Source organism: Triturus cristatus, chromosome 7 (genome assembly GCF_964204655.1).
Source record: "Triturus cristatus chromosome 7, aTriCri1.1, whole genome shotgun sequence".
Taxonomy (NCBI): domain Eukaryota; kingdom Metazoa; phylum Chordata; class Amphibia; order Caudata; family Salamandridae; genus Triturus; species Triturus cristatus.
In genome coordinates, this window is record NC_140590.1 from 1,481,880,031 (window position 1) to 1,481,905,876 (window position 25,846).

Here is a 25,846-nt window from a genome sequence, read left to right on the forward strand (position 1 = left end):
TTCCTTTATTTATTCAAGTTTTTCTGTCTGGTGGAACAATATTCTGGGAAGATACTACTTTGCCAAATTGTAAGTGGACCAATAATTCCCTCATGTGCATTTCCCAGGTTTTCTGGCCCCATTATACTGGGTGAAGATCCACACCTGATAAAACTGCACGGAGTCTTATCAGGGGTTGTGAGCACATGCACAACTCGCCCCGCCTGACCCTTTCCATCACCATGGGGAGTAGGCAATGATCCCCCCAGACAAGGAAAGATCATCCCTCCTCCAAGATACCCTTCTGACCCTCTGCTCTCTGAACCCAACCCCGAGACCCTCATTCAGATTTACCAGCTGCTCAAAGAAAGTACTAAATGTGACAGGACTTGTCCCCAGAATCGGGAAAAATCAGAGGGAAAGGAACATGCTTTCCTAAATTTGCTTGGTAATTCCCCATTCTGTGGACAAAAACTCATAATGGTCGAATGTTGACATGGAGATTTCAGCCAGAATCAGTAAACCCGGCCACCTTTAATCTCCCATGATAAATCCACCAGTTTATTTGGAGGGCCTTAGAGACCTTACACTCGGTCTCAACTTCTGTGCCTGGCTTCTTTGACTTTTAGTGACTAGCCTCGTTTTAAATATTTGGCTGGGGTGTGTTGGGGTGCCACAAGTGAATATGCTTAGTGCTTGCAGTATTTCAAAAGAGAGCAGGATAAGGACCCTTCTGTTAACATAGTTGTGTCTCCAGAGAACCTCTGGTACTAAAAAAAAGAGTTTTTTACTTAATCCTCTGTGTCTGGTGCCTCTGAACTCCACAATAAAGTAAAGTATCTAAATTAAAAGCAATACCACGCATGAGTGACAGCATGTTGCCTCTTTATGCCAAGAGGTCAGTACCGCCTGTAAACATTGCAACATACAGACAAATGTCTTCCTTCCAAAGTACAGACATTACAGCAAAGGACACATCTATCTAAAATAGTCCAGACCCAGGAGTTTGACAATTCTTGCTTTATTTATTTTCATAATATATTCAGGCTAGCACATGCGGTACAAAAAGACAAGACCTTCGGAAATGCTTTTACAGTTTATAAATATATTGTCATCATGTTTGTTTTTACAGTGTGTGAAAACAATTAAAAAACACGGAATAATCTATTTAAAAAAAGTTCGTTTATCGTTTTTTAAAAGCTCTGTCCCATGTGTTTTGGAACATACAAAAGATGCTGGTCTTAGAAAGGTTAGAGCTATGGTGCTGGCAATTACAAAAAACAACACTTTTTGAAAAGTATAAAGTTTATTTAAAAGAATATTTTTTTTCCGCTTGATGATATTTATTTAAGATACAATCACATTAATATCATGATTATCATTAAGAATGTAATGTACAGTGTGGACAAAACCCTAGGCATCTTTCACTGGAAGAGTTGTTGAGTGTTTAGAATGATAGGATGGTGTAAACCCTTGGGATTTAAAGAGTTCAAGCTGTCGTGCGCTACACACCCTGAAAGCAGTAGCATTTGACAGTCAAACTATTTAACTTTTTGCTAAACATGCATTCTCTTCACAAAACGGTGCACTGGCACTTTACCACTATTGATGAAATACCACTTTTGTCTACAGAACACATTTGTTTATTTGCTACTGATTGTCTGAAGGACTGTAAGTATAGTCTAAAAATCAAGCACTGCAAAATAAACATTTCTTTTTCAGTAACAATTCCAACCATATGATAACTGAATGGGCGCACCCAGATTTGTTTGCATCACATTCTTTCCAGTAGCATCAGATCTTGATACAAATCTCACCAGTGATCCGGAAAGCGTAGGTTTCTGGTGCAGGTATTTCAAGTAAAAGTGTTTTTATTGCTACACAAGAATGCAACATAAATAAATGATATATTTAAAAAAAAATGTTAGTTAACACATAATTTGCTACAAAGATTCATAGGCTTTATTTAGAAAAAACCTTTAAGGTTTTATAATGTTTTTAGGAAAGAAGATTAAAGATATATGCCCTTGCCTTACATTGTGACAACTGAATGGAGCGTGGAAAAGGCAAGCCTAACAAAGATCAGGCAAAGATGTATTGATTATTTAATGGTAATTGGGTGAGGCGAATAACTCAGTATGTTATATTATTAAAACCTATTTTTTATATATTTTGCATACTTTACTGGACAATTCTCACCCTTAGTCATCAAGAAACTATATTTTACTCTAAAGAAGGCTGTAGAAAGTTGGTGTGTAAAGGGAGAGAGGTGATTTACAACAAATTGAATGAACAATTCTGCCAAGGAAGCATGAGTAAATGTACAAGGCACATTTACACCATAGGCAGGCCGTTTCTAGGCCTTTTGGGGGAGAATTCCCATGACTAAAATAAAAGGATCAGGAGTTCTCCTTAAAATCTACGACTGTTTCAAATTTCCAGAAGCACTTCTGTGGATATCATGCAAAGAAAGAATCAATTTCAATGGTAGGATACAAATATAATAGCAGATATCCAACTTTGTTAGCATAAGCACTAATGAGATAAACACATGGCCTAGGAGAGTGCTTTTTACAATTATATTCAACTTCACATTTTTCACCTGGATGGAATAGTGGCACCACCCTATGCCTGCTGGGTGAATTACAGGCATACCTTTATTTTAGGTGCATGTGATATCAATACTATGCACGCCAGAGTTGTTTTCATTGTGAATGCTTCTTTTAAAAGCACTTTTTGAATCTGACTCAAGGACTCCATTGTTTTTGCAGCTTTTAGTTTACCACAGTAGTTTGGGACAGTACATGTTTTCTATTTGGTACTGCCTCCTAAAGGGATGCCTTTTAATGATGAAACTATCAATAACAACATTACCTTATCATACTTATTCTTAGAAATTGAGAATTATAATGCTAACTTAATTAGATAATACTGAGTGCAATATACTAATTTTAATGTTTGTCTGTCATTGTTTTAAAACCTTTTCATGCTTTCACGAAGTTGGACTATACATTTCTTTATCTTCTCTTTGATTTCTAAGGTGAAGTAGGCTGGTTAATGTAATAAAAATAGACATATTAATACACTTTCTTTTTAGGATAGCAAGCAATTGATTTTTGTTAATGCATAACTAGCTATAGCTCATACAAAAAAAATTAAAATTAATAGATACTAAAAACATATACAAGCATAAAAACTCGGCTGTTAAAAAAGCATTTAAAACAGTTAAAAACTAGAAAAAGAATCGACCAAACAAGTGCATATGCACCAGGTTATTATATAAGCCCAGTGATTGGTCTTTCCACACCTTTAAACTGGAAATTTGACTTAGCCCACCTCACAACGTTATCACGAATAGAATGCAGCAACATTATAAACATGAAATATTAGCTATTATGAACACCTTCTCTACTTTGGAAGAGTTAGTTCTTAATCATGTCATATTATGAAGTAAACAAAAATATGTTCTCAGCGCAGGCACAAAAACCGCAAAATACACAAAATGTAATAGACTCAGGCTGCAGGAGGAGCATAAGCTACATCCTTATATTACACATATTGGGACACCAGACAATGGTAAATTATTATGCATCGATCACCTTAACACCCTGGAACCCCTTAATGTCTGAAAACCTTTTTGAAGTGAAAGCTACTAGCAGTTTTCGATTGCCTTTTCGAGAAGGAGTGATCTCAAACTCAATACTGGTGGTCTCCTTGGGCTCCAGGGCCGGCAGCCTAGAAAAAAGAAGAGAGTACAGGAATCATTGTCATTTAAGCCACCATTGAATGTTAATTTTACATCTCAGAGAAGAATTAAAAAGACAGTTGACGTCAGTGCAAACGAAGCAAGATGGTAAATGATGGAGAACATGAGCTACTATCAGAGACATCCACAGTATGACTTGGATAAAATAGTTAAAAATATAGGAACGTTTCCGTAGAATATAATGCATCATGTATAGGGTTATGATGTTATGTTGGTTAATAAAACATGTGATACGTTATATATATGTAGCCCAACGGGCCACGCTGTAATAAATACACAATAAAATTTGCTATGAAAAAATATATATAGGAATGTGTAGGGGGAAGCACAGGTGTCAAGAACTAGGGAAGGAAGAAAATCTAAACAGAGTACAAAAATAAAATATAATAAATGAAAACAGTGTTTAAGTACCATGTGACGGAGAGACGAGGTAAGACTTTCTTGGGCTCATATTTTTGTATGGCAAGACCAAACCTTAAAAATTTATTTATTATTTATTTTGAAGTTTTATATAGCGCTGGCCATACCCGGAGTGCTTTACAACAGATTTAAAGCAGAAATCACATAAAAAGGCATAGGTAAACGTAAATGTTCGAAAGACACAGTGTGCTGTGCGTCATTGAAATAGGGAAGTCCTGAGATAGCCTCGATGAGTGCACAATGTCTTGGGCTAAACCTCATTCCGGGAGGAGGGAACGAGGAGGGGGTCGGGGAGCGGGGATGAGGTAGGTAGTGGTGGAACATTGTCAGGTTACTGCAGAATGCAGGAAGAGGTAGGTTGTGGTGGACCATTGTCAGGTTACTGCAGAATGCAGGAAGAGGTAGGTTGTGGTGGAACATTGTCAAGGGGCTGCAGAATGCGGGCTTGTGCGTTTCGGCGGCGGTTCTCGGTTCGGGAAGGCACGGTTGAAGTAGAGGTCTTTTAGGAGTCATTTGAATTTTATAAAGGAAGGGATAGTCCTTATATCGGCAGGGATGGAGATCCAGATTTTGGGTGCGTTTCCAGCGAAGGATCGTGCAGCGGTTTTTTGTTTGAGTGTTTTCATAGGGATGAGTAAGAGGGTGTTGTAGCTCCTGAGGTTTCTTGTCTGGATGGATTTCTTGAGTTTGGAGGCCAGGTATTGCAGTTTCTCTGTGTGCAAGGCTTTGTGCGTGAGGCAGGCAGTTCTAAAGCTTGCACGCATTTCGACTGGGAGTCATTTTAGTTTACTGAGTGGGGATCGAGCTGTACCTGTGAGGACTGCGTTCCCATAGTCGAGTCTAGATAGCACCAGTGATTGGGTGGCTTGTTTGAGGTCCTTGGGTGGGATGAAGGGCTTAATTTTGTTGAGAAGCTTCAGATTGAGGAAGGTACTCTTCGCGGAGATCTTAATGTGTTTGGTCATGTTCAGTTTTGGGTCGAGGGTGATTCCTAGAGATTTTACCGAGTTAGCCAGGGTGAGATTACCGTTGAGAGCATCAATTGCTTTTAGCCACTCTATGATTTGAGGGTTTTCTTCTTTGTTGGAGATGAGGACTTCGGTTTTGTCGTGATTGAGTTGAAGGTGCTTTGTTGATAGCCAGTGTTGAACTTCTCTAAGAGTGTTGTTGAGTCTTAGAATGTTGTTAATGGAGGAGGTTTCCAAGTAGATCTGGGTGTCATCTGCATATAGGTGGAAGGGGATGTTGGCTTTTTTGAGAAGGGTGGTGAAGGGTTCCATGTATATGTTGAACAGCTGAGGGGAGAGCACTGGGCCTTGGGGGACAACTCTGCTGACGGGGTGTAGGTCGGACGTAAAGGTTTTGCTTTTTATATTTTGGGAGCGGTTGTGTAAGAAGGAGGAGAACCATTGTAGGACCACCTCGTCCGCACCTACTCTGTCTTAGAGAACCTTGATGAGTAGATTGTGATTAACCGTGTCAAAGGCTACCGATAGGTCCAGGAGGATAAGTCGGCAGCATTGGTCAGTATCAAGAGACTTGTGGATGTCATACACAATGTTAAGGATCACGGTTTCGGTGCTACAGCCTTTTCTGAAGCCAGATTGGTGGGGATCTAGCAGGATGATGTTGTCTATGTGCTGAGTCAGTTGTAGGAGAACGCACTTTTCAAGGATTTTGGATCGGAAGGGGAGATTGGAAACAGGTCTGAAGTTGTTCAAATCGTTGGTGTCTAGGCCTGGCTTTTTCAATATTGGTGTGACTTGGCCAACTTTTTGAGGCAGTCTGGTGTGATGCCGGTTTTCACGGAGCTGTTTATGATTTCGCACCAGAGTGGGGCAAGGGAGAGTTTCAGCTTTTTGCTCAATTGGGTGGGTACAGGATCGAGGAAGTGGGATGCGGGCTTGGAGGAGGAGATCAGTTTAGGAATATCAGCTTCAAGCAAGGGGTCGAAGGATTTCCAGGCTTTCGAGGGGAGCTTGCGTGTGGTGGTTTCGATTGCTGGGGTTGGATTTTTGCAGGAGGGATTGAGGTTGATGTCTAGTGATAGCTCAATCTAGGTGAACTTGTTGTTGAATAAGTTGGCGAAGTTGTCCCACAGGTCTTTGGAGGCCTGGACTTGGGTTGCAGAGGTCTCGGAAGTTTGTTGCCTGATGATGTTAAAGAGTTCTTTGGGCCTGTTTTTCGTGTTGTCCAGAGCAGTGCAGAGAAAGGTGATTTTTTTGTTGTTGGTGTGCTTTTTGTATTTCCTTCTGGCTGCTTTGAGTTGCTCGCAGAGGCTTGTAGAGGGATTGTTCCTCCATAGACGTTCTGTAGCTCTAAGTTGTCTCCTTTCAGTGTTAATGTCCGTGTTGAACCAGGATCTAGAAGGAATGTTCCTGTTTCTTTTTTGTTTCAGGGGGGCTAGTTGGGCTAAGATGGACGTCATAGTTGTGTTGTAGTGAGACGTGGGTTCTGTTGTGGAGAGACCCTCTGTGGAGATGGGCAGGAGCGTGCTTATCTTTTCTTCTAGGTCGACCATGTTAAGCTGTATTAGGTTTCCCATCCATGTGGGGGGGAGGGGGTCTTGGACGGGAGGTTGGTACATGATCGGTTGCGTGATAGGATTAAGTGGTGGTCTGACCAGTCAACCGGTGAGATGTGGTCTATTGTGATTGTGCCGCGTTGGGTGATGATGGCATCCAGGATTGCTCCTTTTTTATGGGTTTCTTCTGAGCAGTGCTGGGTAAGGTTGTTGCTATGTAATCGCTCATTCAAGGTTTGTATTAGTGAGCTGTTTTTTTCGTTCCAGTGTAAGTTGACGCTCAGAATTAGGTTGTTGGTGTCTCGGAGTGAGCAGTGAGCAACCAGGTCTGACAGTTGTTCAGTGAATGTGGTGGTGTTGCCTGGGGGATGGTATAGGAGATGGCACTGTAGTGTCTTGTTGTTGCTTGTGCTAATGTTGGTGGTTAGGCATTCAAAGGTGTTATAGTTGAAGGTATCTATTTCGGTCATGCGACATGTTGTTGTTGTAAATGACTGCTAAACCCTCACCTCTTTGGTCTTTTCGGTCTTTGTTAATGATTGTAAACCATGGGGGTACGAGAGTATCCATGATTGGAGGCGAGCTGTCATTTAGCCAGGTCTCGGTGATGAAGGCTATGTTTATGCCATGGGTGAGGATGGATTCTGCTAGCTCTGTGGCATGTTTGGTGGCTGATCTGCAGTTTATGAGCATGCAGTTGGTAGAGGGTGTCTCTTATTTTGGTTTCTTTCTTAGGGGTGCCATAGGGATGTTGGTGAGGGAGGCTGGGGGTCTAGTGGGTTTCGGAGTGGGGTGATCTCATCTGAATCCGGTGATCGTGGATTGAGGGATGGCAGTAAAGGGGGTGTCATATGAGGAGGCCAGCTCAGCCGTGTCATCCGAGGACATAGCCTCCATAGTTCTTTTGGGTCTCAGTGTATGACTCGAGAGGGGGGATAAGGTCCAACTGGGTCGCGTAGCCTTGGGGAGCCTTAGGTGTGTGGGATTAGAGACGGTGGGAGTACAGTGGGGATTTTTTGAGGGCTTGCAAAGCGTAGCGAGGTTGGTTAGGATTTCGTTAAAGCCCTGTATTATAATAGCCAATTGGCTTTCAAGCAGGGAGAGACGCTGCCCCGTCTCTTCCGGGGTGGGTGGGTTCTGGGCGGGGTCCTCCCGAGGGGGAGAAGGCCTGACGATGTTGTGTTGCCGTCTGCTAGTTACTGTGTTGTCCGTGAGGGCTTTGAGATGGGTCGTGGACGTCGGGTGAGGGGGATCATGTTGTGGCAACTTCGTTCTTTTGCAAGTGGTTATTGAAAGGTGGTTGGAAGTCTTAGACTGTGTATTGTGGTCGATCGGTGTTGTTTGGAGGAGGTTATGAGCGCAGGGCTGTTCGAGGGGACGATCCGACGGGGGAGGGGGAGCCATGTACTTGGTGCCAGAGGTGCTGTCTCGTCGTGGAGAGCAGGAGTTTATGATAGAGGGCTCAAGAATGGTGTGTTTGTTCAGCTTGGGGTCCTGTTGTCCAGGTAGAAGGGGTGGGTTGGGTGGGGGAGAGGTGTGGGAAAGGAGGCAGTCCAAAGTGAGGGGAAGAGGAAGTCAAATGCCTCAAGGTTGTCGCTGTTAGATGGAATCGGGACTGTGCCGTTGGAGTAGATGGTCACAGAGGTCTTCCCGCTCCGCGTCATGCGGTTAGGGATAGAGAATGATAGTTTACAGCTATGGGGAGTATTGGTAGTTTTGGCAATGTGGAATTGTGATCTGAGGATGGAATTCCACTTTTCGGGTCTTTCCGTAAGAAAAATGAGATCCATTTTTACTTGGCCTTTGGAGGAGCAGTGATATATGTCAGCAGATAGTGATTCTGGGTATTGTCTGATCAGTTTATGTTTGAGTTTTTTTTCTCGCTTTGGGTGAGAGGTTGGTGGGAAAACTAATCGAGAAGGAGTTTGGGCCGTGCTGTTTTAAGTAGTTCGATGTGAGGGGGTTGGCGTAGGTTGGCGTGATAGAAGGCATTTTATCTAAGTTGGAAGTGGGGCTAGTTCCTTTAGGGTTAGTTGTGTTACACTACAACAGGGGTCAGGGTGGGTTGTAGTGGTGGACGAGACTGGCAGAGAAGTCAAGATGCTTCTTTAGGGGTTGGTTGGTTGGCTGCCAACATGCGGTCAGGCCCTGGGGGCAGAAAGAGTGTAAGAGCGGTGGGAGAGTTGAGGTACGGCCCGTGTCACTTCGGTTCTGATATGGGGCGGGTTGTTGCTGTTGTCTTGCCATCGATTTGGTGTTCCGTAAACCACCAGAGTTCTTTTAGGGTGGCCTCTGGGTGGTCAGGCAGTATGGGTCCGGCAGTGTGTAGATAGGTGCAGCAAGACAGGGATGTGGCAGGCCAACGTCACTGATTTTTAGTGACCGGTGAGTCTGGACGTGGAGTTGGGTGGTCCAGCCCCTTTTTTGAGAGTTGGTCGGTGACTCGCCGGTGGGGTGTGCCTGAGGGTTAAGTAGATAGAAGTAGAGCTGAGGCGGGCCAGCGTCACATTATAGTGAGGTCGGTGGGCAGCAACAGAGGTGGGCCTAGAAGACTGGGTCAGGATTGTTTTATTAGTGGGGTCAGCGAGGCAAGGATAGTTGTAGGGTGCCCCGTCCACTTCTTTGGGGTTAGTCAGAGCCTCCCCTGTGCGAATTCCCGGGGTTAGTATTGGTGGCCATCATTGGTTTCGGCCCTGAGGACATAAGGTTTGCGGAGGCGGCAGTCTCTATGGAGAAGGGGTCCTTTCAGTCTCTAGGATGCAAGAGCCTACTTGGCGGCCATCTTAGGGTCAGGCCCTGTGTGCATTTGGTTTGGGGAGGTGGCAGTCTCTGTGATGCATGGGCCTTCGTTGCTTATTCTTGTGGAGACCGGCAGGTACAGGGTGTATAGGGAGCATTTAGGGTGGAGGGGACTCACCGGTGCAGTCTGTTCGTCAGTGAAAAGTCCTACAGCTGTGCTGCCATCTTGAGGTCAGGCGTTGCAGAGCCCCTCGATAACTCGCGAACAGCTTGCCCAGTGGCTATTAGTCTGATTTTCCAGTGGCTATTTGTCTCATGCTTCAGTCCTGGTTCGATCTACATAGCCGTAATCTCCATGGAGAGCGTTGCATATGCATCTAGGGATGCGATGGGTTACCTTTGCCAGTTCAGCGTCGGGGCAACCATCTTGGGGACAGGCGTTGCGGAGCTCTGTAGTAGCTCGCAATCCGCTTTACGAAGTTCCACCAGTGCCAGTTTGATAATCGCTACGGGCCGTGACTGTCCGGACTCTCGTGGGTCCACTGTGGGGTGTCTTTATGTAGATTGCAGTCCGCTGATCGTGCCGGGTTACCATTACCAGTTCAATGCCGGGGCGTCAAATTCAATAGTTACAGGCTTTGGTACTACCAGACCAGTCTAGGTTCCACACCTCAGAATGGTCCATACAACAATAATATTCTGTGTGTTTCAGTGATCAGCTGGTCTGATTTTGGAATATTGTAGATTTTCCGTGCAAGTTAATGTTTAGATTTCTACTGGAAAGAATTGTGCAGAGAAAAACCGGAAGTGTCCATCTTAGAATTCCGGTTCAGATGAAAAAAACAGTCTGAAACAAGAATAGACTAAAGGGAAATTGACCATTTGTTAAGGTCCATCTGACCTAAGACTGACAAAAGGATATAGTACCAGAATCTAAAATCATCTTCAAGTGACGCTAAGTGATGTCAACGCATGTATATGACTAGTCTTATAGGAAGCAAGTATCCACAACTAGAGAATCTGGTCACTAAATGTTATGTTAAAGTGTGATTTGGGGCACTGAACAATGAAGTCTCCTTTTAAAAAAAACTGAATTACTAATGTCACACTCACTTTACGATTGATGCAAATGCGTGCATTTATTTGAAAAACTTCTGGAAGTGCCTTCTTCCTGGCCCTTCAATAGGGAAACACCATTAGCCTAATACTTCAATAGCATCTGTGTTAGGAGGTCCCAGAAAAAAAAAACGAAGCTACAGCTACATCTAAGGAAATTAAATGTCTCCATTATTGTAAAAGTAGGACAGTGGTACTGTACTCTTCATTTAGATTTGGAAGAAAGTATTTATTGCCAATGAGAGAGACTCGGCTACCTCTGCAGTGCTACAATTGAAAAACAATTACTCCGGGGTGGCCTTAAAATGGGGTTCAAGGTGTGGAGGATAGAGGTGGAGTCACGAGGGGCGGAGCTTGAAAAGAAGAGTCTGGAAATCAACTCATAAACTTATTTGAAAAAACTGTTGCTGCAAAGAAATTGGCAACAATGACAAATGTGACAGAAAATCTACGGTAGCTTAACTAATTGTTCTTAGACAGGCTGCATTAAAACATATCTTACAGGGTTAAGACACCTGCTGTAGAGATCTTTGTGTGGCCAACAATTTAGAGGGGATTATATTAGCAGTAAGGTAACTCTGATGGTCAATGCAGTTCTGGGAGAGTTCTGGGTTTTGTCCAATAACAGTTTTGACTCAAAGTATCATAGATAATTAATGTGCCTCCTGCAACAAACACCGTGCTACATGCATTTTTATTTTTGTGGATAGGTAAATGGGCTATGGCTTTTGACACTAAGATCATTTTGTTACTTTTAGTTCAGAAGTTGCAATCCTTTTAGTGATTTATTTACCAGTATCATGGAGTGTCAAGCAAACTATGTGATGGGTTTAGATCCCTATTGTTCTTTTTTCTCTATCTGTTGCTTTTCTAAGATTGCAAAGAAGGACTCCTGTGGGAATAAAAGTCCTATTGGTACAGACGACCCAATCACTGCACTACTATTTATATCCTGACTTTGTGGCTATCCTGACGTTTACTTTTAACATAATGTACACATGTATGGACAATATGAGATTCCTACACCTTATACCCCTCATTGTCTTAAGTAACATTTCCAGTACACTGATTTACATACTTCTATCATTCATTGTGTCCCTGTGTGTAATGTTAAGCACTGAAATGTATCTCCATACAGAGACGCATATAGGTCATTACACCTAAATATGCCTCCTGTTCTTACCTGTTGGTAAATGTTTTATAAACCTAGGATAACGCCTCAATAAAGAATACCTTTGTGGTCTACCCTAAGGTTTTTTTTGACTAGCAAACTGGATCATACCATTATCCAGAAAAGATAAGAAATATCTAAGAACTCCCCCCGGTCATCCCCAGCCTGAGGTTGTGTCCGCCCTGGTAGTACCATCTTACCAGGGTGGGTCGAGGAGGCAAATGATGAAGCACGTCACATTACTTGAGTGAGCCATTCTTGTCCAATTCTTGGAATTGCATAGAAAGTGGGAGTAAAGTAGATAGCGGTAGCAGGGATTTTAATACATCCTTCTTTATGTCTAACTAAATAGCCAACTGGGGTTATAGCGAAATTGAAGGGTGGCACGCCACTTTGTGCTTTGATAAGCATTCTGACACCACACACAGTGACAAGTAGCGGTATAAAAGAACTAAATAAAAAATAGATTAGTAGGTGCCATTTAAACCTTTATTAGTGTAATTACTCACACAGATAAATGTTGCACTCTTTCAGTGCATGCACCTGTCTTACATAGGGGTTGAACAACCTCAAACACCTGCCTCCAAGTCATAGTTTTTCTAAAGTACTTTTGAAGTGATAAGTTGTATGTCTTTGTTTCCATTGCATTGGCATCTAGATGCTAGAAGGCCTTGAAAAATCGACTTGCCCACTCGCTATGGCGAGTTAGATTTTATCAGTGCAAAGTATTTTTAGGGCCTACTGGCCCATTAATAGAGCTCCAGCTGGAAAAGGACAGATGTTCTGTTCCTTCAGAAAGAGAATGAGCAAGGAAGATGCCTTTTAATCTTGTCATATTTGCTGTGTGTTCAAAGACAGAGGGCAAATGTCATCATATTTCTTCCTACAAATTGCTGCTTGTTTTATCCTTCAAATTGTTTTTCCCTTTTCTTTCTCTTACTGCAAAATCAGAAGATTATGTAATTTGGACTACTTTACTGTCATGCTGGCAAACAGGAAGTGTAAAACGAAAGTCTGATGGACGTCAGTTTTTTAAATCTAAAACAGCATTTAAATAGCTTGTAAATGAAAAGCACAAATATTTCAAAATATATCAGCAGCTAGGGTAGCATTTTTTTGTAATTCATAAGTGTGATGGAGAAAAAGATTTGAATAGGATCAAGACAAATCAGAACACTTACCTGATGGGCAATGATAAATATCTGTTGAATCCAGATTTCTGGGCTGGGTCTGCCTCTTCGGCTACTAGCTCCCACATCCCTAACTCTCCTAAATCCAGGCTTTAAGGGGGTCTCCCTGACGTCAGAGCCTCAGATCTGAACAACTTCTATCAAGGAAGGACTCACAGCATCAAAGCAAAACAGGCATACTTTGTCCCTGTGGCAACAAACTTGGAACTGCGTAATTGAATCTTGTCCTTGGCTAAAACTCAGGACTCCCTGGCAGAGGGACTCCTGTGGAAGTCTGAAGCACCCTCAGACTCCCCTGGACTAGTAGTACTAGTCCCATGCAAACTGAAGGTAAAACAATGCTCTATCCACATATTTGCTGTCCATCGGGCCATCTGAGTGATCACCAAAATCCAGATGGTCTAGTACATTGTGGGAACTGTAGTCCTGCCTTCCACAAAGGTACAGATAGCTGAAATGTTCCCCTAGACCACCCTACGTAAACGCTACTTTTTGCACTACTTACCATTGCCAAGGCTTGTTGGTCGCCAGCTCGGCAACTGACCCTTTCATTCGACCTAGAAGTAAGATGGAACTCCATCCGACCTGCGAACAACGTCAGCAACCACTCCGTTGCCCTTTTGCATATTTTCCCCCGCACCACCATTTCAGCAATAAAAGTAGCTCATCTGCGGCTCTTGTTCAGCACCACGGACAGCCAGGACAACTCTGCACCTGGGCTCCACAGACCAGGTAAAATTGAACTGGCTGTTGTGGCTTGGTCCTGGGACCTGAATCACCTCTACCCTGCAAGGGTACAATGCACCTCGAGTTGCAAGTTACCAATTGTCACTATTGTTTTTCCCTATTGACCGCAATTTAACTTTTCACCGTAGTATTATACATTGATTTTCTATTACTTACTAAATTTATAAATTCGGTTATATGTAATCTATTCTGTTCATTTTGGTGTCTAAATTAAGATAAAAAAACACTCTAGTTTTATAAATTGATGTTGGATTGCTCTTGAGTCAAGTCAATTACTTATTGCTCATGTTGGTACTCTGAAATACTTAACAGATGTTCCTGTAGTAAAGCCTGACTGCTCTTTGCCACTCTATCAGGACTGAGCTAAGGATTTATTAGTATGAATTCAAAGGATCATCTTTGGGGTATTGTGATAGTATTACATAGTGAGGACTAAACCCCACACCACATAATACTCCACTTACCTACAGTTTCCCTGTAGCATGATGTAGGCTGTTAGTGAAGGATGCCATTGAAAGAGGATCTCTCAAAGATACCTTTGCAGGGAATTTGAGGTAAAAATGTTCTTTCGCAAGAAAGACACATTCCCAAACCCCCTACCCATCCCTTGTAAACAAGCTAGTCAACTTTTATATGAATGTAATTCCAGCACCTTCTGGTATCCCCATATAGAATAATTTAAAGAAATAATACAGCAAGTCTCTGGGGTGGTAATGAGAGGATGAAGGTCATAGGGAGCTGGTTTTACTGCTTACACGGTGTTGGTGAGGAAACGAGTGCAAACTGTTAACAACAAAGCCACTGCTGACGTTGAATGAAGGTGTTACAGTGTTCCCTTGAGTTGCACCGTCGAGTAAAGGTGGTGGATGCCGGATTGGCCACCAACAAGCCTTGGCAGCGGTAAGCTCAGCAGAAAGTTATTTCTAAGTCTGGATGAAAATGGTGGCTGCCTGCAACTTCCTGGAGGTCAGAACTCCATTTCCCACAATGCATTGGACAATCTAAATTTGATCCTCAGAGCCAGATGGCAGGAAATCTTTTGGTTCTGGTATATTGTTTTTACCTGCGGTGCCACTAGTCCAGGGGAGTCTGGAGTTGCCTGTGGCTATCAAAAGAGTCCCTCTGCCTGGGGGAACCAGTTTATAGTCAGGGACAAGCCGCCGTCAAGCAGTTCCAGGAAGTTGCTACAGGTGCAGAATATCAAGCCTTTGGTTTGTGCAGCTCCTGCTGTCGCAGCGACAAACTTCTTGTTTAGTAGTCCCCTGGTATTAGACTTCCTCTGGCCTCGCACCCAATTCAATCTGAGGCCTGACCCACACACTGTGTCACCAATGCTTGCACAGACTTCTAGAATGAAAGCTGTCAAATATCCAGGCCTCTTATTGGCTGTGAATGAAGCTGATTGGCTATTAGGGCTCCTCTTAGTCGCTGCCCTAAGTGAAAGGACTGCTTAAAAAGCAGCAGACTACCACCTAAATCAGTAGGGTTGGCAGATATGTAAGTAGCTCGTTAAAGTCCAAACAGCTCGATTCTTAAAAGTGGGGGTTCGCCATGACTCGCTTGAAGAGACCTTATGACAAACTAGCTGTTGTAGAATGTAAGAATGTACTGCAATTCTGTTTATCTGTCCGCTACCATCAGAACTAAAATACAACATGGATTATTGGTGAAAATGTCATTCTGAATTCGGCTGCACGACTACTTAGCATCAGCACAGCGAAACAGTACATTGTACAATATATTTTACTCATAATCCCCTGTTTTCATATAAACAATCTGCACCCAAGCAACCCTATCTAAGGTCCCATAGCATAAAGAGAAGCTTTACTCACGGTTTCCTCAGTTGTCCGTCAACCAGGCCGCTTCCTTCCACCAGAAGCAGTCCGTCTTTCACCCACACTGGAAGAGGATTGGTCAAGGTGACCTCCACCTGAACTGGTTCATTCACCACAGCTTTGCTGTGTACCTTTTAGGGAGAATTGGCACTTTCAGGTTCCTTACGTCATGTATCAGTTTTATTTTATGTGTTCAAAAGGGTTATTCATAAAGCAAGCAGAGTATAGAAACCTTAAAACAAATGAATCAGCAAACAGGATATGATTTAAATTTGCAACAGTTGCCCAATGGATCCGCTTTTTAAATTTATTTAAGTCTTGTTAGGGCCTCTGGTCTCTGGGAAAAAGGTACTGTCAGTAAGAATACTCAGTAGGAGGGTCTAAAAGGGTCGATGAAAGGCCCTACTCTTGGCTAGTGCTCGGTTACCTCTGTGGGTCACTGCTTGCACTTTACAAGTATAGTTCATTAATTTGTTCATTTCATGACTTTCACCCCTTCTCTCATTTTCCCTGTATGAACAGCGATCCACTAGGGAGCTATTTTTGCATCCATATTTGAATGGTCATAATTTGCCCAATCAAATATGAGCAACTCCGCACAGATCTTCCTTGGGTAGTGTCTTTTTCATTTGTGTTATAAACCGCAATGCCGAAGAAGAATTAGTGCAAAAGATGCCTAAATGGCACAGCAAAGACTTGACAAACGGTGCTGCATGGATCATTCTACCCTGACTGCACTCAGGGCCAGCGCTGCCACCAGCCCTGACTCTGCCATCCAACATGATCATAAGATTGTATCTTCATGTGTAGCGCACAACTGTCCTCTCATATTTCCACAATATCCTGTTAATGTCACCAAAGAACACCAGGCCACTGAACACTGGAAAGGGCTAGGTGAAAGGTTTACAGTCTAGCCCCTACTTGTGGGCTGTCTCTGGGCTTGGAATGTCTACGTTGGCTATCTGAGTGAGGAACTTTATTTGTGTGTAGTGGTAGAGGTTGCAGTCTCTTTGCATCTGGAGGTGTAGCGGTGGTGGCTGCTGCCTCTTTGCGTCTGGTGTGTAGTAGTAGGGGCTGAAGTCTCTTTGCATCTTGTGGGTAGTGGTAGGGGCTGCAGTTTTTTTGCGCCTGGTGGTGTCCGTAAGCTGGTGCTGCTTGATTTGGCTTACTCTCTGCCTAAGGCTGAGCCAGGGGCATATAGTAACAAATCAAAATGTTCTTTTGCTGCTTTGGGGATGGGTGTGTGATAAAGATACATGCCCTGCGAAAGGAAGCAGAGCACAGACAAGAAAAGCAACAGCACGATCTACAACCGGACTCATGTGCACTACTCTTAGGTAAGCTTTTAACAAGCATTTGCAATGCAATAGGTCTTACATTGTTGAAGGTTTGAGCTATTGGCGTTGCTAATAATAATACAACGCCAACAGCTCAAACTTTCAGCAATGAGAGAGCAATTGCATTGCAAATGATTGTTTCCCTAGCAATTATTGTGCTCCTCGTGTTTATTCCACATGTGCGAGCTATCGCCAAACCACGAGGCCAAACGCTAGTAAGAAAAAGACAATGCATGAAGCAAGGAAATGATGCAGTAGCTCGGCTGTTACTTTGTGTCCCTGTGGGTGCAGTTCCTTATGGTGCTAATAGAGGTCCATGTATAACTCCACAGGGACACCTAGTAACAACCTGTGGTACTGCACTCTTTCCTTGCATTGTGGATTGGGGGAGATGCAGCGCAGCAGCCGCAAGCAAAAGAAAGTGTGGCGCTCGTTAAATGTGGGCCACGCTAAAAGTATGCATTAAGTATGTAAAAGCAAAGCATATTATTTATTTAGGAACATTTTGCATTAATCAACACTAAAATTGTCTTTTGAAAACAAATGGTTAACTACTGAATTACAATGATTCATTGCTTATAGAAAATAAAATGTTAATAAATTAGGATATAACGGAAACAAAATGAGGAATATGCTATACCAGGGAAGATGGGAGGTGGTGGTGTGGTGGCGGCACTGGGGAGATTAAGTGCAGCAATGGCGGGGGGAGGGAGAGGCAAAAGATTGCCAGAGGTGGCCAATGCCCCCCCACCCCCGAAATAGTGCTCACCAACTTATAAAGCACAATGTGTAACAATACAAGTAAAAAGCCAGTCGTATGGGAAGATACAAATGCAGACAAGGCGGTACCAAGGAGGGACTAGTAAGCCTATTCACAAACTAAAAGCAACGATTTTGCAAGAACGGTAACAGGAGCCAGTTGGAAATATGGGCGGAGCTTCTATGCCATACTTCAATACAGCATGCTGCGCAGAGCAGCGCATGCACTGCCCAGGCTCGATCTAAAAATAGGACTCAGCAGTGCATGCCCCACCACTCTAGTTATACATGTGGCAGCAAATCGGTTAGAACTCACAGCCATGACATCATACGCAATACAGGGAGGTAAACAGACTGTGGACACATGTCCGTGATTCGCATCATCTCCTTTTAGTAATCTTATTTCTACAGATAATTTTTATTTCTCACTGCCACTACAGACAGGGACTAACCACAGGCAACTAGCTTGGTCATGTCTCAGTAGGAACAAACCAGCCTGAACCGCTTACCCCAATCCCATTTGAATTGAAAAATAAACAGCCACTAAGCTCAGCTTTTTACACTGAGCTCAGGGGACCCGACACACTTAGGGAATCTCACTGAGAAAAACAAAAACGTAGCGGGAGGAAACCTTGAATTAAACTGAGCCATCGGTCACCACCCTGGGCTGCATTCCAATACATCTTTTTGACTTCACAGTTTCACTACAGACAGATAACCAAGTATTCTACCCCAATGGGTAGGACAGGCCGGAACAACTAGTCCACATCCCTTATGAATGGGAAAACAAGCAACCTCAGAAAGGTTTAAACCATACTGGGCCTCTTTAGTGATGTGCAGCTTTAGCCAAGGGCGAGAGTCATGGCACGTCACGTCACACTTAATTCATTGCGCTGGAAAATTAAAGCGATACCAATTTCACACTAAACGGAACACATGCAGGCGTGGACAGCTTTCTGCATATTGGTTCTCATCAATGAGGTGCTGTATGTGTATAGCATACCCAGCCCAGGGACCTTCGTCTGTAGGCACACATTACACTTAGGGATCACGTGGAGATAAACAACAAAGTGATGGGTGGGATGCTTGAATTAGTCTCAGCTCCTAGTAACTGCTGTATGGCAAATTCTAAATCACAGTTTTTGTGCATGCTGTGCCATTATACACAGCAACCAACCTTAAGGCAATATACAATCTGAATATACGTATGAAAATCGGCATAGTCAAAAAGCCGCACCTAGTGATGCGGTCTAAAAAGACAACACAAGTCTTGGTTTGCTTTTGTTTTCTTGCAGAATTGGGGGGTGCCTGTCAAGACTGATTTGCTTCAAGTTGGAGCATGTTGAGTGGCAGAGAAAGTAAACATTGTTCTGCAATGCAGCCGATGCAAATAACATTAGCCCAGAGTGATACAGGCATTCCATCCATTCATTTTTTTTGGTTTTTCCAAGTGAGTCTTGCTGAGGATGATGGGCATGACTATACGGTGATATCATACCTCACTCTATCATACCGAATAAGATGCATCTCACTGTTAAGTCCAAACATAGTGAAGTAGTCAGAGTGGCTTGTGCTCCCACTCAGAGGGGGCGTGGTGTTACAGTTTGAGCTGGAAAAAAACCTCCCTTTCGGGGTTTGGCCAACACTGATTTGAAAAGTTCGGCTCATGTTTATAGTGGCACCAGGACCAAAGGCAATGAAGGACTGGAACAAAACTGAACAGTCACCAAAGACTAATATTGCTACAAGCATTCTAGCCACCATCTTTACGTTTTTATAATTCTATTCTCACTTAATCTCTAGCATAATGCAATTATTATACTAGTATACTGATTTTCTTTTTTATCATTTTATTCTGTTTACCTGTCCAGCAAGCCATTCACAAATACGTTGGCTACAAAATACATGCAATCTGGGGGATATTTTTAAGCTCCCGGGTGGCCAGAGTTTCAGCACGTGTCCATCTACAATTTCAGCTCTGACAACCCTAGATATAATGGACAACAGCAACTTAAACTTCAAGCTCACATAATCCCAAATGTGATGCTTCGATCTTCAAGAAGCCCAGATGTCTAAAATCTAACTACAGGCACGTTTAAACTCCCATAAGCATGATTTCCAAAGCATAAAATCCTGCTGCATCAGGCTGCGAGAACAGTGGCTTCAGCAAAATAAAAGTGAATTGTTTTTTAACTGCCCTTTTAAAGCCATGTCCATTATCGGTATGCTGCGGCCTTCACTTCAAAACTGACCAACAGCAAAACCGTATCTGGGGTGCTTAAAATATTGGAAAATATAGGTAGCAGTGTGTAAAGTTGCACTTCGCCAAATAAAGCTCCTTGACACGGATTGGTGGAGTAGGGTTTATTCCACAACATCAGCACCGACTCGACAGCAAAACGCCCAGCCACAGAATGCCGGATTCATGACATGCCATACATCACTGCATTCCATGACATGGGCAAAGTTCCACAACCGTGAATTACAACACGTCCCCCACAATAAAGGAGAAGAGCACAGCTGATAAAAGGAAGAAGGATAAAGATAACATATTCAATTAGCAAGAAAGAAAAAACAAAGTAATAGTTATAACAACCCGCGAAGAAAAGTAAGGCGTTAGTACAAAACATAATCCTTCAGTCTTGTAGGCAGATTCCTGCATCTACCAGCAGAATTGCCAGCCACTCCATCACGGGTATTCTTATTCCAAGGGTCTTGACCATTAGAAGAGACAGGTGCATCTGCCAGTATACCTGACCAGCTGGGACATGCTCCACATACAACCAGTGTTAACTTTCACAACATTTTTTCTGAGGGCAACAATGGTATAGGGACTCATGAAGCTTGAATTTCCTTTGCAGGTATGCCTGGGATTCTTTACCAGGACTTGATCACCGAGACACCACTTTTTACTTCTCACACGCATCTTGGAATCATACCTCAACTTGTACTTTTGCTGATAGTTAGAAATTCTGGAACGTCTTGCCTCAAGAGAAATCCCCATATTGAAACATGCAGGCAACCATGATGGGTTCAATTTAGAAGAAGCTTTTCTTTCCCTCAAGGGGCAGTGCGGTGTGCCCACCATGTTTCTCTTAAGACACTGCCAAAGGACAACCTTGACTCTAGTGCGCGTTGGGCACAGCTTTTCACCACTCTATTCATCCTTTCGGTTAAACCATTGGCTTGTGGTGAATACATAGCCGTCTTCTGATGGACTATGTGGAGATCTTTGAGGAAAATACAAATTTCATGGGACACAAATTGTACCCCACTGTCCGTGACTAAAAACCTGGGCACTCCTTCAGAAACAAAAACAGCTTTGAGAAACTCAATCACAGTTATAGTATTAGCAACAGACACACATTTTGTTACAACCCCCTTAAAGGTATAATCCACCAATAAGAGGACAAATCTTTCATGGGTGAACATAAGCTCAAAGGGACAAATACCATCCGGACCTAACTTTGTCCATACAGCATCTGGGACCTCAACGGGAGAGAGGGGCACATGGTTGGTGACGTGGGTCTTGTCATTGGGGCCACAGGACTCACAGTCCTTGACTACAACTTCAGTCATGTGGTCCATACCCAGCCACCAGTATTTCTCCCTCACTCTAGCTTTTGTGAGGCTTCTCCCCAAATGACCTTCGTTACCATGGCAACTTCTCCTTTATTGTGGGGGGAATGAGACATGCTGGTCGAGGTTGCCATGGTAGTATGTGTACAGTTAAATCAAAAATTGTACCGTGTGGCAAATGTGTCCCAAGATAAAATGATGACAAATTTTGTAGACAGCAAGAACAGCAAAATAATTCCTTGGGTGGAAATATGCAGGCAACAGTCAGAATATGTGTACAGTTTGAACTGTATGAGACCAGTGTTTAGATACAATATGACAATAATGTATATAAAACCGAAAACCAGAAAATATGAATTAAGGTGATCATGGACACAGTGTCCGAAACTATCACTGACAACTCTCACTATAAGATAGGATGTACAATGTAATCAGCATTTCTGTTTTTCATAGAAACGCTATGACGAGATGACACTGTAGGTACAATTGAAGATCCTTCCTCACAAAAATCCTTCCAAAATGGCTGCACGCATGCTGTTGTCAGTACGCCATTACAAAAATGGGGTTACCCAATACTGGTCACGGACCTGGGTTCAATATGATACAAAAAACAATGGTCCTAGACCTATATTCCAAAAATTGATATAAATCAAATTCATACTAACATGTTTGAAAACAATTTCTTGAGCATGAACACAAATTTAGCTCACAGTAATCAATACGATGATTTAAAAACAAAGGAGGTGCAACAACCAAAGTATATTTTACCAAGAATTTATTCTCATATCATACGGTGAAATAGTCGATAAATTTATTGTATCAATTAAGGAGAAGTAGGGAAGGTAGGATGCTCCAAGGGGAACATGCAAAAGAAGAGGAGCTCTGGTGTGAAGGGGGTGAAACAGAATTTCAAAGCAGTGGGATAGAAGATAGTTAGAAACATTAAAAAACTAGACTGGTTACAAATCACAGTCTTCTCTGGCCTGGCCACGTGGAAGCAATCAAACTTCTTTTTGTACAATTAGTAATTACACAGAAATGTATCCTTATGTGGCACGCTGGGAGTAGGCTCGTGGTCCAGTCTACTTCTGGGGGCGTCGACGTTTCGACCCGACTTAGTGCTACGAGGGTAATTCTGGGCCTCGGCCTTACGGGTCTTCCTCAGGACTGTATCGGGCAACCTAAGTAGGTATGATGGCCCTATCACACACCTATGTGGTAAGGGGGAAAGGGTCAGGATGCAGCGTGTGTTCCAGCTGCGGGCATCAGAAAGAGGCTAGACACCCTTGCACACGTCATCAAGTGCGCGAGAGAGAGATACAAGAGCTCGAGGTGAGGCCAGCATATGGAAGACGAGCCGTTAAGGTAGCTTGCGATGCGGCTTTTGAAGGGAAAGCCTTGCGCCCTTAACTCTCAAAAACTCACTGTTTCTCAAATGTAATATCCGCTGCCACATCCGACGAGCGAAATGAAGGGTGTGTAGTCCTTGAGCCTTCTGTGTGGTCCAGCGAAGGTTCACAGCAAAACTTCCGTTACTGGTGTAGAGAAGGCAGGGGAATCGGTGCTGGCAAGGCCTGTCCCCAATCAGGCAAGAGACCGATCGTCGCCAGTGTAAAGTTGTACTTCACCAAATAAAGCTCCTTGACACAGGTTGGCGGAGTAGGGTTTATTCCACAACATCATCACCGACTCGACAGCAAAACGCCCAGCCACAGAATGCCGGATTCATGACATGCCATGCATCACTGCATTGCATGACATGGGCAAAGTTCCACAACCATAAATTACAACACAGGGCAAATAACTGACAGCTTCCACTGTGTTTAGATGTATGGCAAGTGACTGTGGCAGTAGCTCTGTGCACCGGTTGACTGGCTAGTTGTGATCTGCTTCATCCCAACCAGTTTCGTTGAAGTGGTCCAGTAAGGCGCACACATGATCATACAAACCTGTATATATTTATGAATTAATGGTTGTGTTTATATATAGTGCACAGCACTCTATCCCGGCACTGGGCATGAGGGATCTGACATTGAGATCAGAAGAGGACTGTGGAATTAAAGTTTACATAGATAGGTTTTGAGAGATTGCCTAAAATTCCCCTCATCCCTAATGGATCTGACTAGCAGCGGCATCTGAGTCCAGATCTTCACAGCCAGAACCACAAAAGAGCCCACCCACCCCCCTAACTTGCTTCGAATGCGGGGGACAGTATTCAGGCATGCATTACTTGTGCGCTACGCCGTACCTGTACTGTACTCGAGAATCTTCTCAGTCAAGCATATGGGCCCTGGTGTGAAAGGCTTGATGAGCTATTGTTAAAGCCTAAAGCATGATTCTCTTATGGACTGGCAGCTAGTGCAGCTGCTCCTTAAAATGGGACACAGAAGAATGTCTAGACAACTTGTACTGTATTCTATATCACCTGGAGATGTTGTAATAGATAGTCTGGAATTACCAGTCCAATTCATTGTCAAAATCCAGATTAGAGAGAATCAGCACCCTCATCACTGTTATCTGAGCGTCACCTGGATGAAAGTGCAGGAATTTCTTGAGCATTCTTAAAATCCGGACGCAGGATTTCGCCACCGCCACAATCTGGGCTTTGAAGGAGAGCTGAGTGTCAAACATTATTCCCACATTTTACGCCGCCTCAGTCGGAGAGGCGATCCCCCTAGCAGCTACACTCCGCCCTTTGTATATCATTTACAAATGGACTACAATCTAATTTCTGCCAGTTGAGGAGTTCCCAATCTGACAGCTATAGGGATACCACAAGATGGGATGTTAGCACTTGCGATTGAGATGACACCCCAAGAGGACCATTGTTTGGCCATTTATGGCCCTCAAATATTTTAAATCCACTAGCCACAGACATTGAAAATCTCATTTTAGGATATTTTTTACTATAGTGCCATATAAGAACAGTGTTAGATATGGAAAGAAGCACATTAATATGTCACCATAGTGAAACAACAGGCAGGGTTATATGGTCAAGGTGACCCACCGCTTAAAAGCAGCCAAGATGACATGCACTCCTATGATTTCACTACTACATTTGTAATGACCAATCGCAATAGGGTGTCTATTCTCAAAGTTACATTATGAAAATCTCTGAGAAGCCGTAAAGTTTACTAGTAACAGGCAGTTCGATCACCCAATCGCATGGACTATGGGGATCTGAGAAACTGTGTTTCTAATCAAATTTCACAAATATTTAGCTTCTGTAGTAAAATGTGGTTTGCCATAGTCTTGTGTCACTTTTGTCAACAAACGTGTACCTCATATGAAAAAGCAATGCAATATACTAGTAGGAGACTGGTTTGCAGAGAAAATGTTTCTGTGCAAATCAATCTCCTACTAGTATTGGGTGAAACTTTTTATGTGAGGGTTTAGTTCGGGTACATTTCTACGGAATTGCATACTATGAAATGCTGAGAAATTCTCTGAATTTCATGTAGTGCGAAAATCAGCAACTTTGCACAATTTAAGTTTTGTACATTCCTAAAAGGATTGCTGCATAGTCTTGCACAGTACCAACTCTGTGTGGGGCTACTATACGAGTAATGAGGCAGTACTAGTACTTCTCAGCAAAGCTATTATGTTCTTAGGGGGACAGTGCAGAAATTCTCCGCAGCACCAAAACCTGTAACTGAGCAGCACTCGTTCTACTCTGGAATGATGTACACTTTTAGCAGGACATATTTTAAATGAATCACTACCTGTACTACACTACATATATTCAGTAACGAGGTATTCATTTTGCAACTCAATTAATCAAACTAACACAAAAGGTATAATTGAGCAATAACGTAAGATTAACACTGTAAACAACTTCTTTTTCAATCGAATGTGCTTCATACTTGAAACGACAGAATACAAAAACTAACAAACCAGCGCACCACAGTGTGTTACTTTATAGGATCTGCCTAACAAAGAACCATGTCATCCATGCCATTAAACCCGCTTGAGTACCCAATGATGCATTGGGCAGTATCCCATCGCAAACACACATCCAAATACATTGTCATGTATCTGAGCCTGGCTTTACTTTGGACAACTAGCATGTCTCCACTTCATCACAAAAGCTCTGGGTGCTTGACTGTTTTTCAGGTCGCCTCGCCCTCTGCACACAGGATCAGACCCCCTTCTAGGATGAGTCACAGGAGGCACTACTGCCACAGTGGAAGCATCATCTCCCACATAAGAACAGCGATATCTCCTCTCCTTGCTCCTGTAAATGCCTGCGATGTCCAAACAACACCTTGCCACTGCCAGGGCAGTACTGGTTTGACTGAAAGCTGGTCGGGATTGACACTCCAGTAAGCAGAACACTGCCAGAATGAATATCTTGAGAGTTCCCTCCAATCCCAGCTCTGTATCTCAAAAATAAAAGTGATTTGCATACTATCTTGATTGAGATGTGGTCAACTGGTGCCAAGTTCTACAAACATTACCTTTATAGGAATAAAAGAGCTCCCTTCAATGAGACATATGACGTTTGAGAAATAAGAGGCGTTAGAAAGGATGCTACGCTGGAGAAATAAGTTGACTAGAATGACCCTCTAGTGGGTTTCCAGGGATACTGGGTCACCCCATTTTTTGCTTATTACCTCTAGTGGGTGGCCAAAGACTTGGTGAGGTAGCCAGGTGGGAGACTTCAAAAAGTGAGACCTCACAGGTA

The 25,846-nt window shown here is 43.1% G+C and overlaps 1 protein-coding gene across 2 annotated transcripts in view; it reads right to left on the reverse strand.

Moving 5' to 3' along the window:
• Nucleotides 1-1,266: 1,266 nt before the first annotated feature.
• LOC146812220 (protein-glutamine gamma-glutamyltransferase 6-like) overlaps nt 1,267-25,846 on the reverse strand; it is a 306,117-nt gene continuing 281,537 nt past the window's right edge. For both annotated transcript variants that reach the window (XM_085619250.1, XM_085619251.1), the window contains exons 12-13: nt 15,485-15,618; nt 1,267-3,714 (exon numbers count right to left, since the gene is read on the reverse strand). In XM_085619250.1, the coding sequence (XP_085475376.1) occupies nt 3,564-3,714; nt 15,485-15,618 (285 nt within the window). In that variant the 3' untranslated portion in view covers nt 1,267-3,563. The remainder of the gene's footprint in view (nt 3,715-15,484; nt 15,619-25,846) is intronic.